Raw genomic sequence first — 19,808 nt, forward strand, 5'->3', positions numbered from 1 at the left:
CGCACTTCCACCCAGCTCTATGACCACAGGTAAAACCTTGATGAGATGATCAATGTCTATGTTGCGTTGCTGTATCGTTAATTTCTGTAGCCAAAACATCTTGATGGCCTCGACCAGTTCACCTGTGCTTGTCGGCTTGGCAGAGTTACGGATGAGAATTAGATGAGGAAGGCTTTCACTTCTCTTCATGAAGATTGAATGGTTTTGGCTCTGAATAAATGACTGCTATAGCCTGCTGCCATCGCATGTTCGCTCTTCTTTCCAACTACCCATGAGTTCTATTGCCTGCTGTATTAAACATACCGAAAAAAAGAGGTTGCATCCCTGTTCAAATAGAAGAACAAATGTACAGCAAGCTATTCTAGTCTAGCTGTTCCTGCCTGGGACTCCAAGAGTTAAGGAGTGTTTTTTTTAAGGAGAGGCCATCGGAGCACAGGTGCTTGCATATTACCCAGAGGTAAGAGCCAGAGGCTAGAAGTTAAACACTTATTATGGATAACACACCATTAATTAGCTAAATATAAGGCTAATACTGCATTTAATTTATTACCCGAAAGAGGTAGGCTAGGACATCTATATACAGGCCTATACTGTATATCAATCTAGAACAGGATTTTCTATTTTGGATGCAATTTGAATGGAATTGATAGAGTGCTTGCGCATGCACTGATTTAAAGCAGCGATGTGCGCGTGCTAGACTGCTTTAAAACTCTGCAGCTGGAACAAAAAAATAAATATATATTTACAACAAAAAACAAGGTGACCCCAAAAGCCAGATGGAGATGGGTAAATGCGTATTTATATTACTGTGCTGCAGCAAATGTAACTCTACCTGTCACAAGGTAAAACGTGACCATAATGAGATGATTGGTCTACATGCATGGTGAACTTCGCTCCATCCTGAGATGGGATGTCTGTCCCCACCCTGAGCATTGATTCATCATGCGGAGGCTGTAGAGAAGCCAGATCCTGGTAATCATGTTCCTGCCATTCAACCTTAGTGTGTGTGTGTGCTCATGAGTCACTGTGTGTGTCGCGTGGCAACTAACTATTTAAACAGGCCTGTCTGTGAGGGAGCCACCAAACACAATGTAAAGAGGGGGGAGGAGACAGAGAGAGGGGGGAGGAGACAGAGAGAGGGGGAGGAGACAGAGAGAGGGGGGAGGAGACAGAGAGAGGGGGGAGGAGACAGAGAGAGGGGGGAGGAGACAGAGAGAGGGGGGAGGAGACAGAGAGAGGGGGGAGGAGACAGAGAGAGGGGGGAGGAGACAGAGAGAGGGGGGAGGAGACGGAGAGAGGGGGGAGGAGACGGAGAGAGGGGGGAGGAGACGGAGAGAGGGGGGAGGAGACGGAGAGAGGGGGGAGGAGACGGAGAGAGGGGGGAGGAGACGGAGAGAGGGGGGAGGAGACGGAGGGAGGAGACGGAGGGAGGAGACTGGAGAGAGGGGCGAGGAGACTGAGGAGAGGGGCGAGGAGACTGAGGAGAGGGGCGAGGAGACTGAGGAGAGGGGCGAGGAGACTGAGGAGAGGGGGAAAGAGCGGAGGAGGGGAAGAGAGGAGGAGGATATGGAGAGAGGGGGAAGAAGGGGGAGAGAGAGGAGCATCTTCAGCATCTCAGGAGGGATCATTTCAATGGAATAAATGTGGTGCTCTGTCTCTAAAGCTTTAGACTGTATAGCAAGCTGTAGCTTTAGACTGTATAGCAAGCTGTAGCTTTACCCTGTAGAGCAAGCTGTAGCTTTACCCTGTAGAGCAAGCTGTAGCTTTACCCTGTATAGCAAGCTGTGGCATTACCCTGTATAGCAAGCTGTAGCTTTAGACTGTATAGCAAGCTGTAGCTTTACCCTGTATAGCAAGCTGTAGCTTTACCCTGTATAGCAAGCTGTAGCTTTACCCTGTATAGCAAGCTGTAGCTTTAGACTGTATAGCAAGCTGTAGCTTTAGACTGTATAGAAAGCTGTAGCTTTACCCTGTAGAGCAAGCTGTAGCTTTACCCTGTATAGCAAGCTGTAGCTTTACCCTGTAGAGCAAGCTGTAGCTTTACCCTGTAGAGCAAGCTGTAGCTTTACCCTGTAGAGCAAGCTGTAGCTTTACCCTGTATAGCAAGCTGTAGCTTTACCCTGTATAGCAAGCTGTAGCTTTACCCTGTATAGCAAGCTGTAGCTTTACCCTGTATAGCAAGCTGTGGCTTTACCCTGTATAGCAAACTGTGGCTTTACCCTGTATAGCAAGCTGTAGCTTTAGACTGTAGAGCAATCTGTAGCTTTAGACTGTAGAGCAAGCTGTAGCTTTAGACTGTAGAGCAAGCTGTAGCTTTACCCTGTAGAGCAAGCTGATTGGGTTCCTCTTAGAGGGAGTTGAATTGCGTCATCCAATACCCTTCTCCAGTCGTGGGTATACTATAGGGAGTTATAACTACAATACGGAAGTTTCATTTAGGAGTGGAACTGGCAAGTGTCTTCACTGACATTTTCAACCTCTCCCTGACCGAGGCTGTAATACCTACATGTTTCAAGCAGACCACCATAGTTCCTGGGCTCAAGGAAGCGAATGTAACCTGCCTAAATGATTAGCGCCCCGTAGCACTCACATCTGTAGCCATGATGTGCTTTGAAAGGCTGGTCATGGCTCACATCAACACCATCATGCCGGAAACCCTAGACCCACTCCAATTCGCATACTGCCCCAACAGATCCACAGATTACACAATCTCAATCGTACTCCACACTGCCCTTTCCCACCTGGACAAAAGGAACACCTATGTGAGAATGCTGTTCAATGACTACAGCTCAGCGTTCAACACTATAGTGCCCTCAAACCTCATCACTAAGCTAAGGACCCTGGGCACCTCCTTCTGCAACTGGATCCTGGACTTCCTGAATGGCCACCCCCAGGTAGTAAAGGTGGGTAACAACACATCTGCCATGCTGATCCTTAACACTGGGGCCCCCCAGGGGTGCGTGTTTAGTCCCCTCCTGTACTCCCTGTTCACCCACGACTGCGTGGCCTAACACGACTCCAACACCATCATTAAGTTTGCTGACGTCACAACAGTGGTAGGCCCGATCATCGACAACGATGGGACAGCCTATAGGGAGGAGGTAAGAGACCTGGCAATGTGGTGCCAGGACAACAACCTCTCCCTCAACGTGAGCAAGACAAAGGGGCTTATCAAGTACTACAGGAAAAGTCGGGCCGAACACGCCCTCATTAACATCGACAGGGCTGTAGTGGAGCGGGTCCAGAGTTTCAAGTTCCTTGGTGTCCACATCACCAACAAACCATCATGGTCCAAACACACCAACACAGTCATGAAGAGGGCACGACAACACCTTTTCCCCCTCAGGAGACTGAAAAGATTTGGCATGGGTCCCCAGATCCTCAGAAAGTTCTACAGCTGCACCATCGAGAGCATCCTGACCGGTTGCATCACCGCCCGGTATGGTAACTGCTCGGCATCTGACCGTAAGGCGCTACAGAGGGTAGTGCGTACGGCCCAGTACATCACTGGGGCCAAGCTTCCTGACATCCAGGACCTAAATACTAGGTGGTGTCAGAGGAAGGCTCAAAAAATTGTCAACGACTCCAGTCACCCAAATCATAGACTGTTCTCTCTGCTACTGCACATCAAGAGGTACCGGATCACTAAGTCTCGGATCAAAAGGCTGCTTAACAGCTTCTACCCCCAAGCCATAAGACTGCTGAACAATTCATCAAATGGCCACCTGGACTATTTATATTGACCCCCCCCCTTTGATTTTACACTGCTGCTACGCGTTGTCCATTATCTATGCATAGTCACTTCACCCTACTGTACCTACATGTACAAATGACCTCGACTAACCTGTACCCCCGCACATTGACTCGGTACCGTTACCCCCTGTATATAGCCTCGCTATTGTTATTTTGTTAATATTTACTAAATAAAATACAAGTTTCTTAACTCTATCTTGAACTGTATTGTTGGCTAAGTGCTTGTAAATAAGCATCTACACTGTTGTATTCGGCACATGTGACAAATAACATTTGATTTGACTTCGTATAATTTTTCATCCAGATGCCATCTTTCATTCTCCTCCTCCTCCTCTTCCTCCTCCACGGTGTTAATATTGTGTCCTCTCCTCTGTGCTCCAGGCCAGCCAGCTGGGGGTGTACAAGGCCTTTGTTGACAACTACAAGACAGCGGTGGAGACAGCAGAGAAATGCAGCCAGGCCAACACCCAGTTCCAGAAGATCTCTGAGGTAAGTGTTGGTCTCTCTCTCTCTCTCTCTCGCACGCGCGCCAGCCAGCCAGCCAGCCAGCCAGCCAGCCGTAAATGACATCAGTTGTGAGTGCTGCAATTTGTACTCATATAGTGAGTTGTGTGTGTATATTTGTTGTGTGTGTTTGTCCAGCCCTGCAGTCTGTTGCTGCAGACCCATTCCTCTTCATTAGTCCTCTCAGCTCAACTCTGCCTCAGTCAGGCTGTTTGTGTCTGTTTGTTTGTGTGCTTGTGTCCTGCTTCTATACCCTATTCCTAGACTGCTAAATTCCTAGACTGCTAAATTCCTAGACTGCTAAATTCCTAGACTGCTAAATTCCTATACTGCTAAAACTGTAATACACCAGTAATCACAAATCATACATTTTCTTCCAGAACCTGAAAGTAAAGGGACCCAAGGACTCTAAGGACTGTACCACAAATGTCACCATGGAAGGTAAAGAGATGCGTTCTTTAATAACTTTTTAAAAACTTTTGTGGATTTTACAGAGTAAGAAAAACACATAAATATAATAGATGTGTTCTGATCTGGATGTGTGTGTCTGAAGGTACTGAAGCTGCTATGGCTCTTTTAAAGGCCCAGTGCAGTCAATATTAGGTTTTCCCAGTGTTTTATATAATATTGTACAACAGCTGATTAAACTAACACTGTAAAAGTGTGGAAAAAAATGTACCTGTGTTATTTTCTAATAGTTGCTGGTTGAAAATACAATCTACACAGGGTGGGAGTTTTGACTTTCCATGGTGACATCATCATGCGTTGAATTGGTTAATGTATCAATAACAAAGAGATTTCCAAACCTCTCTCCGATAACAGCTAGTTTTTTGTTTGCCCCTCCCCACTCCGAGACAGTCCTAGCAAACTTCTTGCTTGATAAAAGCTATTTTTTCCCATTTGAATAGAAATCTATTACAGGAAGATACTCAATTGTTACCGAGAAATATTTTATATTGATATAAAACTGCTGCATTGGGCCTTTAACTTCTTCGAGCTAGGGGGCAGTGTTTGGATGAATGAGGTGCTCAAAATAAACTGCCTGTTACTCAGGCCAAGAAGCTAGGGTATGCATTGGTAGTAGAAAACATTCTAAAGATTCCAAAACTGTTAAAATAATGTCTATGAGTATAACAGAACGGATATGGCAGGTGAAAACCCGAGGACAATCCAGCTCACCTCTGATTACAATTGCTGGGAATGGGAATATAAAAAGGAAGTCCTCCCAGATTGCAGTTCCTAGGGTTTTCACTAGATGTCAACAGTCGTTAGAAAGAGTTGCAGGCTTGTTTTTTGAAAAATTAGCTAGACTTTGTAGTTTTTCTAAGTGGATCCCCTTTTGGCTGTAGTATTTGTAGCGTATTCCGATTAGTGCACGTGCTTCGTTATTTATCTCCGGTAACGGTCTCTGGTATTCTTCGTCTTGAATTTGATATTTTATTTACATAATAGCGTACCTCAGGATTGATTAGGAACGTTTGACTTGTTTAGAAGAAGTTTATTGGTAACTTACGGGATTCATTTTGTATACATTTTGAACGAGGGAAACCGGTGGATTACTGAGTCAAGCGCGCCATTGAAACGTACTTTTTTTGGGATATAAAGAAGGACTTTATCGAACAAAAGGACCATTTGTTATGTAGCTATTTCTGACTTTCGTGATGCATCTGCTTGGTTGGAAAATGTATGTGATGCTTTTGTGTGCAGGGCGCTGTCCTCAGATAATAGCATGGTGTGCTTTCGCCATAAAGCCTTTTTGAAATCTGACAAAGTGCCTGGATTAACAAGAAGTTAAGCTTTTAAATTATGTATGACACTTGTATTTTCGTGAATGTTTAATATTACGATTTCTGTCATTTGAATTTGGCGCTATGCAATTTCACAGAATGTTGGCCAGGTGGGGAGGGATGGATGGAGGGAGGGAGAGGGAGAGAGAGACAGACGCACAGAGAGACACGCACGGACGGACGCACAGAGAGAGACGCGCGGACGGACGCACAGAGAGACGCGCGGACGGACGCACAGAGACACGCGCGGACGGACGCACACACAGAGAGAGACACGCGCGGACGGACGCACACAGAGAGAGACACGCGCGGACGCGCACACAGAGAGAGACACGCGCGGACGCGCACACAGAGAGAGACACGCGCGGACGTGCACACAGAGAGAGACACGCGCGGACGTGCACACAGAGAGAGAGAGAGAGAGAGAGAGACGGACACACACATAGAGAGAGAGACGGACACACATAGAGAGAGAGAGAGAGAGAGACGGACACACATAGAGAGAGAGAGAGAGAGAGAGACGGACACACATAGAGAGAGAGAGAGAGAGAGAGACGGACACACATAGAGAGAGAGAGAGAGAGACGGACACACATAGAGAGAGAGAGAGAGAGACGGACACACATAGAGAGAGAGAGAGACGGACACACATAGAGAGAGAGAGAGAGAGAGACGGACACACATAGAGAGAGAGAGAGAGAGACGGACACACACACAGAGAGAGAGAGAAAGCCATTGAATTGAATTGAATTGAGAGGGAGACGGACACACAGAGAGAGAGAGAGAGAGAGAGAGAGAGAGAGAGACGGACACACAGCGAGAGAGAGAGAGACGGACACAGAGAGAATATATCTATGCTTGTTTATTTTATCGTGTGTCCTTTACCATTTGTACATTGTTAAAACACTGTATATATATATATATATATATATATATATATATATATATATATATATATATATATAATATGACATTTGTAATGTCTTTATTGTTTTGAAACTTCTGTATGTGTGATGTTTACTGTTAATTTTTATAGTTTATTTCACATATTCACTTTATATATTATCTACCTCACTTGCTTTGGCAATGTTAACACATGTTTCCCATGCCAATAAAGCCCTTGAATTGAATTGAATTGAATTGAGGGAGAGAGAGGGAGAGAGAGAGAGAGAGACTTTACCTCTGTCTGTCTCCCCTGTCTCTCCCCCATACTTTATCTCTCCCTCACTATTTTAGTTTTTGTACACCCCCCTCTTCTCCCCCTCTGAGTTGGCACAATGGATGAGGGGCAACGGTTGGCATTGATCAGTTTAGCCCAGTCAGGGAGCTGGGCTGGCAGAGGCCTCTCTATCTAAGCCATGTCTCAGTGTTGTATATCCAGGACTGCTGATTGGTTTTGACCCACATTGACACCCTGGTTACTGAGGAGGAGCTGTCTGTCAGGTTGTCACAGTGACCTAGAGGGTTCCATCACAGGCACCCCACTGTGAAGCTCTATTGGTTACCTATAATCAGCATCCCTCACATCTCCATCACTCCTCTAATCAGCATCCCTCATTTCACTCCTCTTCTCTTTGAACTGTGCTTCTGTCAGCACTGCAGAGTTCCTGACTGAGTCCTTGTAGATGAAGAGACTGAGACGAAGGCTGTTGAGTCAGTACAAAGCAGGAGCTGGGAGTTTTTGGGGGAGGGGGAGAATAAGTAAGTGAAGTGTTAGTCAGAGATCATAAACAGCTCATTATCAAAGCTTAGGATGTTCAGTCAACATGTCAACAGGGGCTTAGATTTCTCTGGCTTTTTTTTTGCATATTCTCCTGTCTATATTTTTCTCCATCTTGCAATCTCTCTCTCGGTTCTCACCCAGTCTGTCACAATACATCTCTCTTTCTGTCTCCGCTGCAAAGCTTCCTGGGATATCAGCTTAGTGTCACAGATCTGGTTGGTAACGGGATTGGCTCCTGAGATGTGAGAGAAGGAGAGGAAGAAGAAAGAGACAGAGACAGGTAACAACATCTCCACCCGCTGGTCCTCAACACTGGGGCCCCACAAGGGTGCGTTCTGAGCCCTCTCCTGTACTCCCTGTTCACCCACGACTGCGTGGCCATGCACACCTCCAACTCAATCATCAAGTTTGCGGGTGACACTACAGTGGTAGGCTTGATTACCAACAACGACGAGACGGCCTACAGGGAGGAGGTGAGGGCCCTCGTCAACAAAACTAAGGAGATGATTGTGGACTTCAGGAAACAGCAGAGGGAACACCCCCCTATCCACATCGATGGGACAGTAGTGGAGAGGGTAGTACGTTTTAATTTCCTCATCGTACACATCACGGACAAACTGAATTGGTCCACCCACACAGACAGCGTCGTGAAGAAGGCGCAGTAGCGCCTCTTCAACCTCAGGAGGCTGAAGAAATTCGGCTTGTCACCAAAAGCACTCACAAACTTCTATAGATGCACAATCGAGAGCATCCTGTCGGACTGTATCACCATCTTGTCCCGCAACTGCTCTGCCCACAACCGTAAGGCTCTCCAGAGGGTAGTGAGGTCTGCACAACGCATCACTGGGGGCAAACTACCTGCCCTCCAGGACACCCAAACCACCCGATGTCACAGGAAGGCCATAAAGATCATCAAGGACAACAACCACCGGAGCCACTGCCTGTTCACCCCGCTATCATCCTGAAGGCGAGGTCAGACCAGATGCATCAAAGCAGGGACCGAGAGACTGAAAAACAGCTTCTATCTCAAGGCCATCAGTCTGTTAAACAGCCACCACTAACATTGAGTGGCTGCTGCCAACATACTGACTCAACTCGAGCCACTTTAATAACGGGAATTGATGGGAATTGATGTTAAAATGTATCACTCGCCACTTTAAACTATGCCACTTTATGTTTATATACCCTAAATTACTCATCTCATATGTATATACTGTACTCGATACCATCTACTGCATCTTGCCTATGCCGTTCTGTACCATCACTCATTCATATATTTGTATGTACATATTCTTCATCCCTTTACACTTGTGTGTATAAGGTAGTAGTTGTGGAATTGTTAGTTAGATTACTCGTTGGTTATTACTGCATTGTCGGAACTAGAAGCACAAGCATTTCGCTACACTCGCATTAACATCTGCTAACCATGTGTATGTGACAAATCAAATTTTATTTGATTTAAGAGAAGTTTAGGATAGAAATGTGATTTGGAGTGTGTGTGCACAAGTTTGCGTAGTTTCCGTAGTAGCAGAGTAAATCTGCAATGGAAACAAACTGCTATGTAACCAATAAGGCTGCTCAGAGTGCTGCGAGGCACTGATGACAGATTTGCACACTTGGCATTCTCTCTACCAGCTTCATGAGGTAGTCACCTGGAATGCATTTAAATTAACAGGTGTGCCTTGTTAAAAGTGAATTTTTGGAATGTCTTTACTTGTGTTGTGACATGGTAGGGGTGGTATACAGAAGAGCCCTATTTGGAGAAAGACCAAGTCCATATTATGGCAAGAACAGCTCAAGTAAACATAGAGAAACGACAGTCCATCATGGAAAAGTGGCTACTTTGAAGAGTCTAAAATATATTTTGATTTGTTTAACACCTTTTTTGGTTACTACATGAATCCATGTGTTATTTCATAGTTTTGATGTCTTCACTATTATTCTACAATGTAGAAAATAGTAAAAATAAAGAAAAACCCTGGAATGTGTGTGTGTGTGTGTGTGAGAGAGAGAGAGAGAGCACGAACCCGACAAGGAATTACGTAAACCCTGTTACCAAGCAGAGTCTATCATTGTGAAGTTGAGCCAAAGGGCTCCAAGTGTGTGAGAGCGAGCACGATCGACTGAGTGTGTGATATATCATTTGAAGAGCGGCGTGAGAAGGAGAAATGTAGACCGGGTTAGAAAGTTGATCCTGATGTGGATTGAATGGGAAGGTTTCTGAACACAACCTTGTTCAGCAGGAAGTGAATAGCAGAGCTTAGAGGGAATGACATTAGTGTCTGTGCGTGTCCGTCTCTGCAGGTTAGCTGACACCTGAGATTGTGAATGCTAGAATTGTCTGCCCCCTACCGCAAGAAACGTGTGCCCAGCCAAGCATGTGATAGGCTTTTTGACTTTGTTTTTCTGCATTGTCTGTGTGCGTGCAAAACCAAACTGAGTGCCCTCTTCTTGTCTTTTCCCACAGCTCTCCTGTACAAGCCGATTGACCGTGTGACCAGAAGCACACTGGTTCTTCATGTGAGTACACACACGTGGTACAGCCATGAGGGATTCCTGATCTGCCTAGAGACAAAAGACAAGATTGGATTAGAGGGGACCACAACGTAGAGCTAGATTGAATAGATAGGACAATATGGATACACATCAGGGATTAAGAGTTAGTGCTGTCACGTTGTTTAGTCATGAGAAACACAGTGATGGAGCTGGGAGGAATTTAACTAGAAAGTCCCGGCGAGCTTAACAATGCAGCTTGGTTCTGGATCCATCTGCAAAGTCAAACCCTGCCTTCTGCTGCTGAGAGGGAGTGTTCCATTCCATTTGCTAAGCGTATACCTTTTCTCTGCACGGTGTATCAAAATGACATGCTGTTAGAAACAATGTACTCTCCTTTGATGGGCTTCAACCAAGTGTAAAGCGGAAGCCGCCCACAGAGCAGAGATGCCTAGACGTCTAGCTTCCAGTGCATTTGATGAATAAGTTTGACATAAAGCTCGTGGAACCATTGCTAAACAAACACCAGTTGGTTTCCTACAAACAAAGGTCAGGCCAGATCATCCAAATCAGAGACACGGTCTGCGTCCCAAATGGCACCCTCTTTTCTATTTATTGCACTTTTGACCAGGGCCCATTGTGTTTGACCAGGGCCCATTGTGTTTGACCAGGGCCCATTGTGTTTGACCAGGGCCCATTGTGTTTGACCCGGGCCCATTGGGCTTGACCAGGGCCCATTGGGCTTGAACAGGGCCCATTGGGCTTGAACAGGGCCCATTGGGTTTGACCAGGGCCCATTGGGTTTGACCAGGGCCCATTGGGTTTGACCAGGGCCCATAGTGCAATATACAGTTGAAGTCGGAAGTCTACATACTTAGGTTGGAGTCATTAAAACTCGTTTTTCAACCACTCCACAAATTTCTTGTTAACAAACTAATAGTTTTTGCAAGTCGGTTAGGACATCTACATTGTGCATGACACAAGTAATTTTTCCAACAATTGTTTACAGACAGATTATTTAACTTATAAATCACTGTATCACAATTCCAGTGCGTCAGAAGTTTACATACACTAAGTTGACTGTGCCTTTAAGCAGCTTGGAACATTCCAGAAAATTATGTCATGGCTTTAGAAGCTTCTGATAGGCTACTTGACATCATTTGAGTCAATTGGAGGTGTACCTGTGGATGTATTTCAAGGCCTACCTTCCAAGCTCAGTGCCTCTTTGCTTCACATCATGTAGACCTCTACAAGTCTGGTTCATACTTGGAAGCAATTTTCAAATGCCTGAAGGTACCACGTTCATCTGTGCAAACAACAGTATGCAAGTATAAACACCATGGGACCACGCAGCCGTCATACCGCTCAGGAAGGAGACGCGTTCTGTCTCCTAGAGATGATCGAACTTTGGTGCGAAAAGTGCAAATCAATCCCAGAACAACAGCAAAGGACCTTGTGAAGATGCTGGAGGAAACGGGTACAAAATATCTACATCCAAAGTAAAACGAGTCCTATATCGACATAACCTGAAAGGCCGCTCAGCAAGGAAGAAGCCACTGCTCCAAAACCGCCATAAAAAAGCCAGACTACGGTTTGCAACTGCACATGGGGACAAAGATTGTACTTTTTGGAGAAATGTCCTCTGGTCTGATGAAACAAAAATAGAACTGTTTGGCCATAATGACCATCGTTATGTTTGGAGGAAAAAGGGGGAGGCTTGCAAGTCAAAGAACACCATCCCAACAGTGAAGCACGGGGGTGGCAGCATCATGTTGTGGGTGTGCTTTGCTGCAGGAGGGACTGGTGCACTTCACACAATAGATGGCATCATGAAGCGGGAAAATTCTGGATATATTGAAGCAACATCTCAAGACATCAGTCAGGAAGTTAAAGCTTGGTCGCAAATGGGTCTACCAAATGGACAATGACCCCAAGCATACTTCCAAAGTTGTGGCAAAATGGCTTAAGGACAACAAAGTCAAGGTATTGGAGTGGCCATCACAAAGCCCTGACCTCAATCCCATAGAAAATTTGTGGAAGGAGGCCTACAACCCTGACTCAGTTACACCAGCTCTGTTGGGAGGAATGGGCCAAAATTCACCTAACTCATTGTGGGAAGCTTGTGGAAGGCTCCCGAAACGTTTGACCCAAGTTAAACAATTTAAAGGCAATGCTACTAAATACTAATTGAGTGTATGTAAACTTCTGACCCACTGGGAATGTGATGAAAGAAATACAAACTGAAATAAATCATTCTCTCTACTATTATTCTGACATTTAACATTCTTAAAATAAAGTGGTGATCCTAACTGACCTAAGACAGGGACTTTTTACTAGGATTAAATGTCAGGAATTGTGAATAACTTCCTACTTCAACTGTATGTAGGGAATGTGGTGCCCTTTGGGGCACAGCCACAGACGTGAACGTTTCTGCATTATAGTCTGTCATATACTGTACAAAGACATGTACCATCTGCTCAACCTTCCACAGGTTGTCACAATAAATGAACTGAGGTGTGCTGACGAGGCATAAATCAGTCAATTGGCTTTTCTTTCACACGCTCCTCTGAAAAAAATATAGATAGATAGAGATAATAAGATATTAGCAATGTGGAGGCAGACTGTCTCAGCTATTAGGTAGCACTTTAAAAGTAAAATAATTAGTTTTGCCCACTGTTCCATCAAGGAGAGATTCTGATATGCTTTTAGTAGAGGAAAGGATTTGTTAGAAAACCCAGCCAAATATCCAAATAGTCCAATTCATCAAAATGGATAAGTAGATCTGGTGTTATAGGTTTAAAAACACCTGCACATTGACTGTCCTTAGACAATCATTTGACAATCATTGACTGTCCTTAGACAATCATTTGAATGGATGGGGGTCTCTGTTTTTAAATTGGGGTCTCTGTGACTATTTGAGAGTTGCATTGCGATATCCCCGGCGTGTGTAATATCTAATGGTCTCTCTCTGTGTGTGTTATAATAGGACCTGCTGAAGCACACCCCTAAGGACCACCCAGACTTCCCCCTACTGCAGGACGCTCTGAGGATCTCCCAGAACTTCCTGTCCTCCATCAACGAAGAGATCGACCCCCGCAGGACGGCCATCACCACGCCTAAGGGAGAGGTGGGGTCTCACACACACACACACACCGTTGTGACAGACTACCTAATGCTTTTCAGCAATTCATGTTGTAACCTTGGGGAAGTGTGTGAATGTATTTGTGAATTGTGTTTTGGGGTCAGAAAGAAACCGACAGTGTCTACTCCTCCTGCCCTCATCCTCAATCTCTTCATTACCAGCCGCCTCTATCTCTGTCTCTCTCCCAGCATGCATTGTAGGGTTGTTTGATGTTTCCCTCTTTCTAACACTACCTTTGTTTTGTTCTGTCATTTTTTTTTCTGCTTTTCTCCTCTTAATGCTCCTCTGACTTGATACTTTTTACATTCTCTGCCTGCGAAGTCCTTCCTCTCTCCCATCCTTTTTCCCCCTCTTTCCCCCTCTCCTCCTTTCTCCCTCCATCTCTAAACTGCTTTCCTCCCTCCACCCCTCTCTTTCTATCCCTCTCCCCCTCTCCTCCTTTCTCCCTCCATCTCTAAACCCTCTACTTTCTGCTTTCACTCTCTCCCCCTCTCCTCCTTTCTCCCCCTCTCCTCCTTTCTCCCCCCATCTCTAAACCCTCTACTTTCTGCTTTCACTCTCTCCCCCTCTCCTCCTTTCTCCCCCTCTCCTCCTTTCTCCCCCTCTCCTCCTTTCTCCCTCCATCTCTAAACCCTCTACTTTCTGCTTTCACTCTCTCCCCCTCTCCTCCTTTCTCCCCCTCTCCTCCTTTCTCCCCCTCTCCTCCTTTCTCCCTCCATCTCTAAACCCTCTACTTTCTGCTTTCACTCTCTCCCCCTCTCCTCCTTTCTCCCCCTCTCCTCCTTTCTCCCTCCATCTCTAAACCCTCTACTTTCTGCTTTCACTCTCTCCCCCTCTCCTCCTTTCTCCCCCTCTCCTCCTTTCTCCCTCCATCTCTAAACCCTCTACTTTCTGCTTTCACTCTCTCCCCCTCTCCTCCTTTCTCCCCCTCTCCTCCTTTCTCCCCCTCTCCTCCTTTCTCCCCCTCTCCTCCTTTCTCCCTCCATCTCTAAACCCTCTACTTTCTGCTTTCACTCTCTCCCCCTCTCCTCCTTTCTCCCCCTCTCCTCCTTTCTCCCCCTCTCCTCCTTTCTCCCTCCATCTCTAAAGCCTCTACTTTCTGCTTTCGCTCTCTCCCCCTCTCCTCCTTTCTCCCTCCATCTCTAAACTGCTTTCCTCCCTCCACCCCTCTCTTTCTATCCCTCTCTCCTCCCATCTCTTCCTCGCTCTCCCTCTATCCCTCTCTCTATATCCCTATTCCATTCAGTCAGCTTAGTTTTTAGCCTCCCAGTCAGTTCTCCATTCATTGTCTGTCTGCTACCAGAAATGAAAAACTGTCTCTGCTGTTTTTGGCTCACACTTTTCCGATTACTCCAGTTCTGGTTTAGCTCGGCCTTATTTTAGGTTTCCCAGTTGGCTCGCTAGAGATGGACAGATGCAGAGAGGGAAAGGGGGCAGTGTTTTGAGTGATGGACAGATGCAGAGAGGGAAAGGGGGCAGTGTTTTGGGTGATGGACAGATGCAGAGAGGGAAAGGGGGCAGTGTTTTGAGAGATGGACAGATGCAGAGAGGGAAAGGGGGCAGTGTTTTGAGAGATGGATAGATGCAGAGAGGGAAAGGGGGCAGTGTTTTGAGAGATGGACAGATGCAGAGAGGGAAAGGGGGCAGTGTTTTGAGAGATGGACAGATGCAGAGAGGGAAAGGGGGCAGTGTTTTGAGAGATGGACAGATGCAGAGAGGGAAAGGGGGCAGTGTTTTGAGAGATGGACAGATGCAGAGAGGGAAAGGGGGCAGTGTTTTGAGAGATGGACAGATGCAGAGAGGGAAAGGGTCAGTGTTTTGAGAGATGGACAGATGCAGAGAGGGAAAGGGGTCAGTGTTTTGAGAGATGGACAGATGCAGAGAGGGAAAGGGGTCAGTGTTTTGAGAGATGGACAGATGCAGAGAGGGAAAGGGGGCAGTGTTTTGAGAGATGGACAGATGCAGAGAGGGAAAGGGGGCAGTGTTTTGAGAGATGGACAGATGCAGAGAGGGAAAGGGTCAGTGTTTTGAGAGATGGACATATGCAGAGAGGGAAAGGGGGCAGTGTTTTGAGAGATGGACAGATGCAGAGAGGGAAAGGGGGCAGTGTTTTGAGAGATGGACAGATGCAGAGAGGGAAAGGGTCAGTGTTTTGAGAGATGGACAGATGCAGAGAGGGAAAGGGTCAGTGTTTTGAGAGATGGACAGATGCAGAGAGGGAAAGGGGGCAGTGTTTTGAGAGATGGACAGATGCAGAGAGGGAAAGGGTCAGTGTTTTGAGAGATGGACAGATGCAGAGAGGGAAAGGGGGCAGTGTTTTGAGAGATGGACAGATGTAGAGAGGGAAAGGGGGCAGTGTTTTGAGTTCTTAGTGGCTTATTTAGCTGATGATTGACACAACTGTCATGGAGAATGTAGACCGCAAGAAAATATAGACAACAAGTGATGTTCTTTCATATTGCTGAACTCTGACCTATACCTCCTACAGTACATCCTGTCTATTTAACTGTGTGTGATAGGCAGTATCCCTCAGACTAGGCCCAGGGCTCAGAACAGGAAGTGAATGTTTACAGGAAGTGATGTCATGGAGTTTCTCTCCCTGGTAGGCTCGTCAGCTGGTGAAGGATGGTTTCCTGGTGGAGATGTCAGAGGGTTCCAGGAAACTGCGTCACGTCTTCCTCTTTACAGACCTACTGCTCTGTGCCAAAATGAAGAAGACCTCTGCAGGGTAGGTCAACACATACTCATGCACATTCAGGCATAAACATACCCACTGTGCTATTCTCCAGTGTGAGTTGATGAGTGTTTTCATTCTGTTCTGTTGACGGGTGGGTGGGTGAGCGGAGCAGCTGGTTGAGGCCATAGCCCATCAGTGCAGGCCAGTGTGAGTTGATGAGTGTTTTCATTCTGTTCTGTTGATGGGTGGGTGGGTGAGCAGAGCGGCTGGTTGAGGCCATAGCCCATCAGTGCAGGCCAGTGTGAGTTGATGAGTGTTTTCATTCTGTTCTGTTGATGGGTGGGTGGGTGAGCAGAGCAGCTGTTTGAGGCCATAGCCCATCAGTGCAGGCCAGTGTGTGTGACTGGAGAGAGAATAAGTGGTACATATTAACACAAAGACTCTTCTCCTCCGCCTCACTGTGAGAGAATAAACTCCCCATAACGTCTCCCTTCATCCCTCTAGCCCTCTCTCTCCAGTGAAGCTACTACAGGTTTATTGGATAGGAGAGAGAGTGAAAGCAAGAGATGCATAGTTAGTGATATAGGGCACATTCTCCAATAGGCTCTCCTTAAATGAGGCAGACTGATAGCTTATCCCGTATTCCTACAGAATTCTAATAGGGTTGATCAGGTTTTATGGGGTCCTGTCAGCTCTGCTGTGGCAGTGTATGAAGTATGACAACAGTGTATCAGTGTATGAAGTATGACAACAGTGTATCAGTGTATGAAGTATGACAACAGTGTATCAGAGTATGAAGTATGACAACAGTGTATCAGTGTATGAAGTATGACAACAGTGTATGAAGTATGACAACAGCGTATCAGTGTATGAAGTATGACAACAGTGTATCAGTGTATGAAGTATGACAACAGTGTATCAGTGTATGAAATATGACAACAGTGTATGAAGTATGACAACAGTGTATCAGTGTATGAAGTATGACAACAGTGTATGAAGTATGACAACAGCGTATCAGTGTATGAAGTATGACAACAGTGTATCAGTGTATGAAGTATGACAACAGCGTATCAGTGTATGAAGTATGACAACAGTGTATCAGTGTATGAAGTATGACAACATTGTATCAGTGTATGAAATATGACAACAGTGTATCAGTGTATGAAGTATGACAACAGTGTATGAAGTATGACAACAGTGTATCAGTGTATGAAGTATGACAACAGTGTATCAGTGTATGAAATATGACAACAGTGTATCAGTGTATGAAGTATGACAACAGTGTATCAGTGTATGAAATATGACAACAGTGTATCAGTGTATGAAATATGACAACAGTGTATCAGTGTATGAAGTATGACAACAGTGTATCAGTGTATGAAATATGACAACAGTGTATCAGTGTATGAAATATGACAACAGTGTATCAGTGTATGAAGTATGACAACAGTGTATCAGTGTATGAAATATGACAACAGTGTATCAGTGTATGAAATATGACAAGTGTATCAGTGTATGAAATATGACAACAGTGTATCAGTGTATGAAATATGACAACAGTGTATCAGTGTATGAAATATGACAACAGTGTATCAGTGTATGAAATATGACAACAGTGTATCAGTGTATGAAGTATGACAACAGTGTATCAGTGTATGAAATATGACAACAGTGTATCAGTGTATGAAATATGACAACAGTGTATCAGTGTATGAAATATGACAACAGTGTATTAGTGTATGAAATATGACAACAGTGTATCAGTGTATGAAATATGACAACAGTGTATCAGTGTATGAAATATGACAACAGTGTATCAGTGTATGAAATATGACAACAGTGTATCAGTGTATGAAATATGACAACAGTGTATCAGTGTATGAAATATGACAACAGTGTATCAGTGTATGAAATATGACAACAGTGTATCAGTGTATGAAATATGACAACAGTGTATCAGTGTATGAAGTATGACAACAGTGTATCAGTGTATGAAATATGACAACAGTGTATCAGTGTATGAAATATGACAACAGTGTATCAGTGTATGAAGTATGACAACAGTGTATCAGTGTATGAAATATGACAACAGTGTATCAGTGTATGAAATATGACAACAGTGTATCAGTGTATGAAATATGACAACAGTGTATCAGTGTATGAAATATGACAACAGTGTATCAGTGTATGAAATATGACAACAGTGTATCAGTGTATGAAATATGACAACAGTGTATCAGTGTATGAAATATGACAACAGTGTATCAGTGTATGAAGTATGACAACAGTGTATCAGTGTATGAAATATGACAACAGTGTATCAGTGTATGAAATATGACAACAGTGTATCAGTGTATGAAATATGACAACAGTGTATCAGTGTATGAAATATGACAACAGTGTATCAGTGTATGAAATATGACAACAGTGTATCAGTGTATGAAATATGACAACAGTGTATCAGTGTATGAAATATGACAACAGTGTATCAGTGTATGAAATATGACAACAGTGTATCAGTGTGTGAAATATGACAACAGTGTATCAGGATGAATAACAGCCCTGCTCTGAAGGGATTATCTCTCACTGCGGTTATTATTTACTCCGTTTTGTAACTCCCAAGTGTTCTTTCATGTCATAATAAAAAGGAAGACACGTCCATAGATGAAGTGTAAATTGATGGAAATGACAGCATACACGTCCATAGATGAAGTGTAAATTGATGGAAATGATAGCATACACGTCCATAGATGAAGTGTAAATTGATGGAAATGATAGCATACACGTCCATATATGAAGTGTAAATTGGTGGGAATGACAGCATACACGTCCATAGATGAAGTGTAAATTGGTGGGAATGACAGCATACACATCCATAGATGAAGTGTAAATTGATGGAAATGATAGCATACACGTCCATAGATTAAGTGTAAATTGGTGGGAATGACAGCATACACGTCCATAGATGAAGTGTAAATTGGTGGGAATGACAGCATACACATCCATAGATGAAGTGTAAATTGGTGGGAATGATAGCATACACATCCATAGATGAAGTGTAAATTGGTGGGAATGACAGCATACACATCCATAGATGAAGTGTAAATTGGTGGGAATGACAGCATACACGTCCATAGATGAAGTGTAAATTGATGGAAATGATAGCATACACGTCCATAGATGAAGTGTAAATTGGTGGGAATGACAGCATACACATCCATAGATGAAGTGTAAATTTGGTGGGAATGACAGCATACACATCCATAGATGAAGTGTAAATTGGTGGGAATGACAGCATACACGTCCATAGATGAAGTGTTTAATTTACAGGATTGCCAACCATGGCCCAAAATGTCATTTTCCTGTCGGCACGGTTAACTTTGTTTGCTAGGTTAGGGTTGATTATGATTGACAGTTGTTGCTTCCTGCTACCTAACCGTGTGAAGGACATACAGTGTGGAACGAGCTCAATATTGTCCTCTGGTCTGGACTTTAACACCACAGGATTAGGCCAGGATTAGGCCAGGATTAGGCCAGGATTAGGCCAGCAGCCAGATAAAACAAGTGATCCAACTGATAGTTAATCATCAGTATTAACTCATTGTGAAACCTTAATACTGTTCAATACCTCTATATCTACTCAGTCATTGTGGATTATTAATGTTTCTATTGATTCCAAAGCCCTGTTTCTCCTCTTAAATAATTGCTGTATACCATGAATATACCAGC

The 19,808-nt window shown here is 44.6% G+C and overlaps 1 protein-coding gene across 6 annotated transcripts in view; it reads left to right on the top strand.

Moving 5' to 3' along the window:
* The window catches only part of LOC109873440 (active breakpoint cluster region-related protein), a 237,829-nt gene that overhangs the window by 117,108 nt on the left and 100,913 nt on the right, over positions 1–19,808 (top strand). For all 6 annotated transcript variants that reach the window (XM_031808665.1, XM_031808666.1, XM_031808667.1 and 3 more), the window contains 5 exons: positions 4,135–4,242; positions 4,638–4,698; positions 10,235–10,287; positions 13,247–13,387; positions 16,009–16,130. In XM_031808665.1, the coding sequence (XP_031664525.1) occupies positions 4,135–4,242; positions 4,638–4,698; positions 10,235–10,287; positions 13,247–13,387; positions 16,009–16,130 (485 nt within the window). The remainder of the gene's footprint in view (positions 1–4,134; positions 4,243–4,637; positions 4,699–10,234; positions 10,288–13,246; positions 13,388–16,008; positions 16,131–19,808) is intronic.

This window comes from Oncorhynchus kisutch, linkage group LG28 (assembly GCF_002021735.2).
Source record: "Oncorhynchus kisutch isolate 150728-3 linkage group LG28, Okis_V2, whole genome shotgun sequence".
Lineage (NCBI taxonomy): Eukaryota > Metazoa > Chordata > Actinopteri > Salmoniformes > Salmonidae > Oncorhynchus > Oncorhynchus kisutch.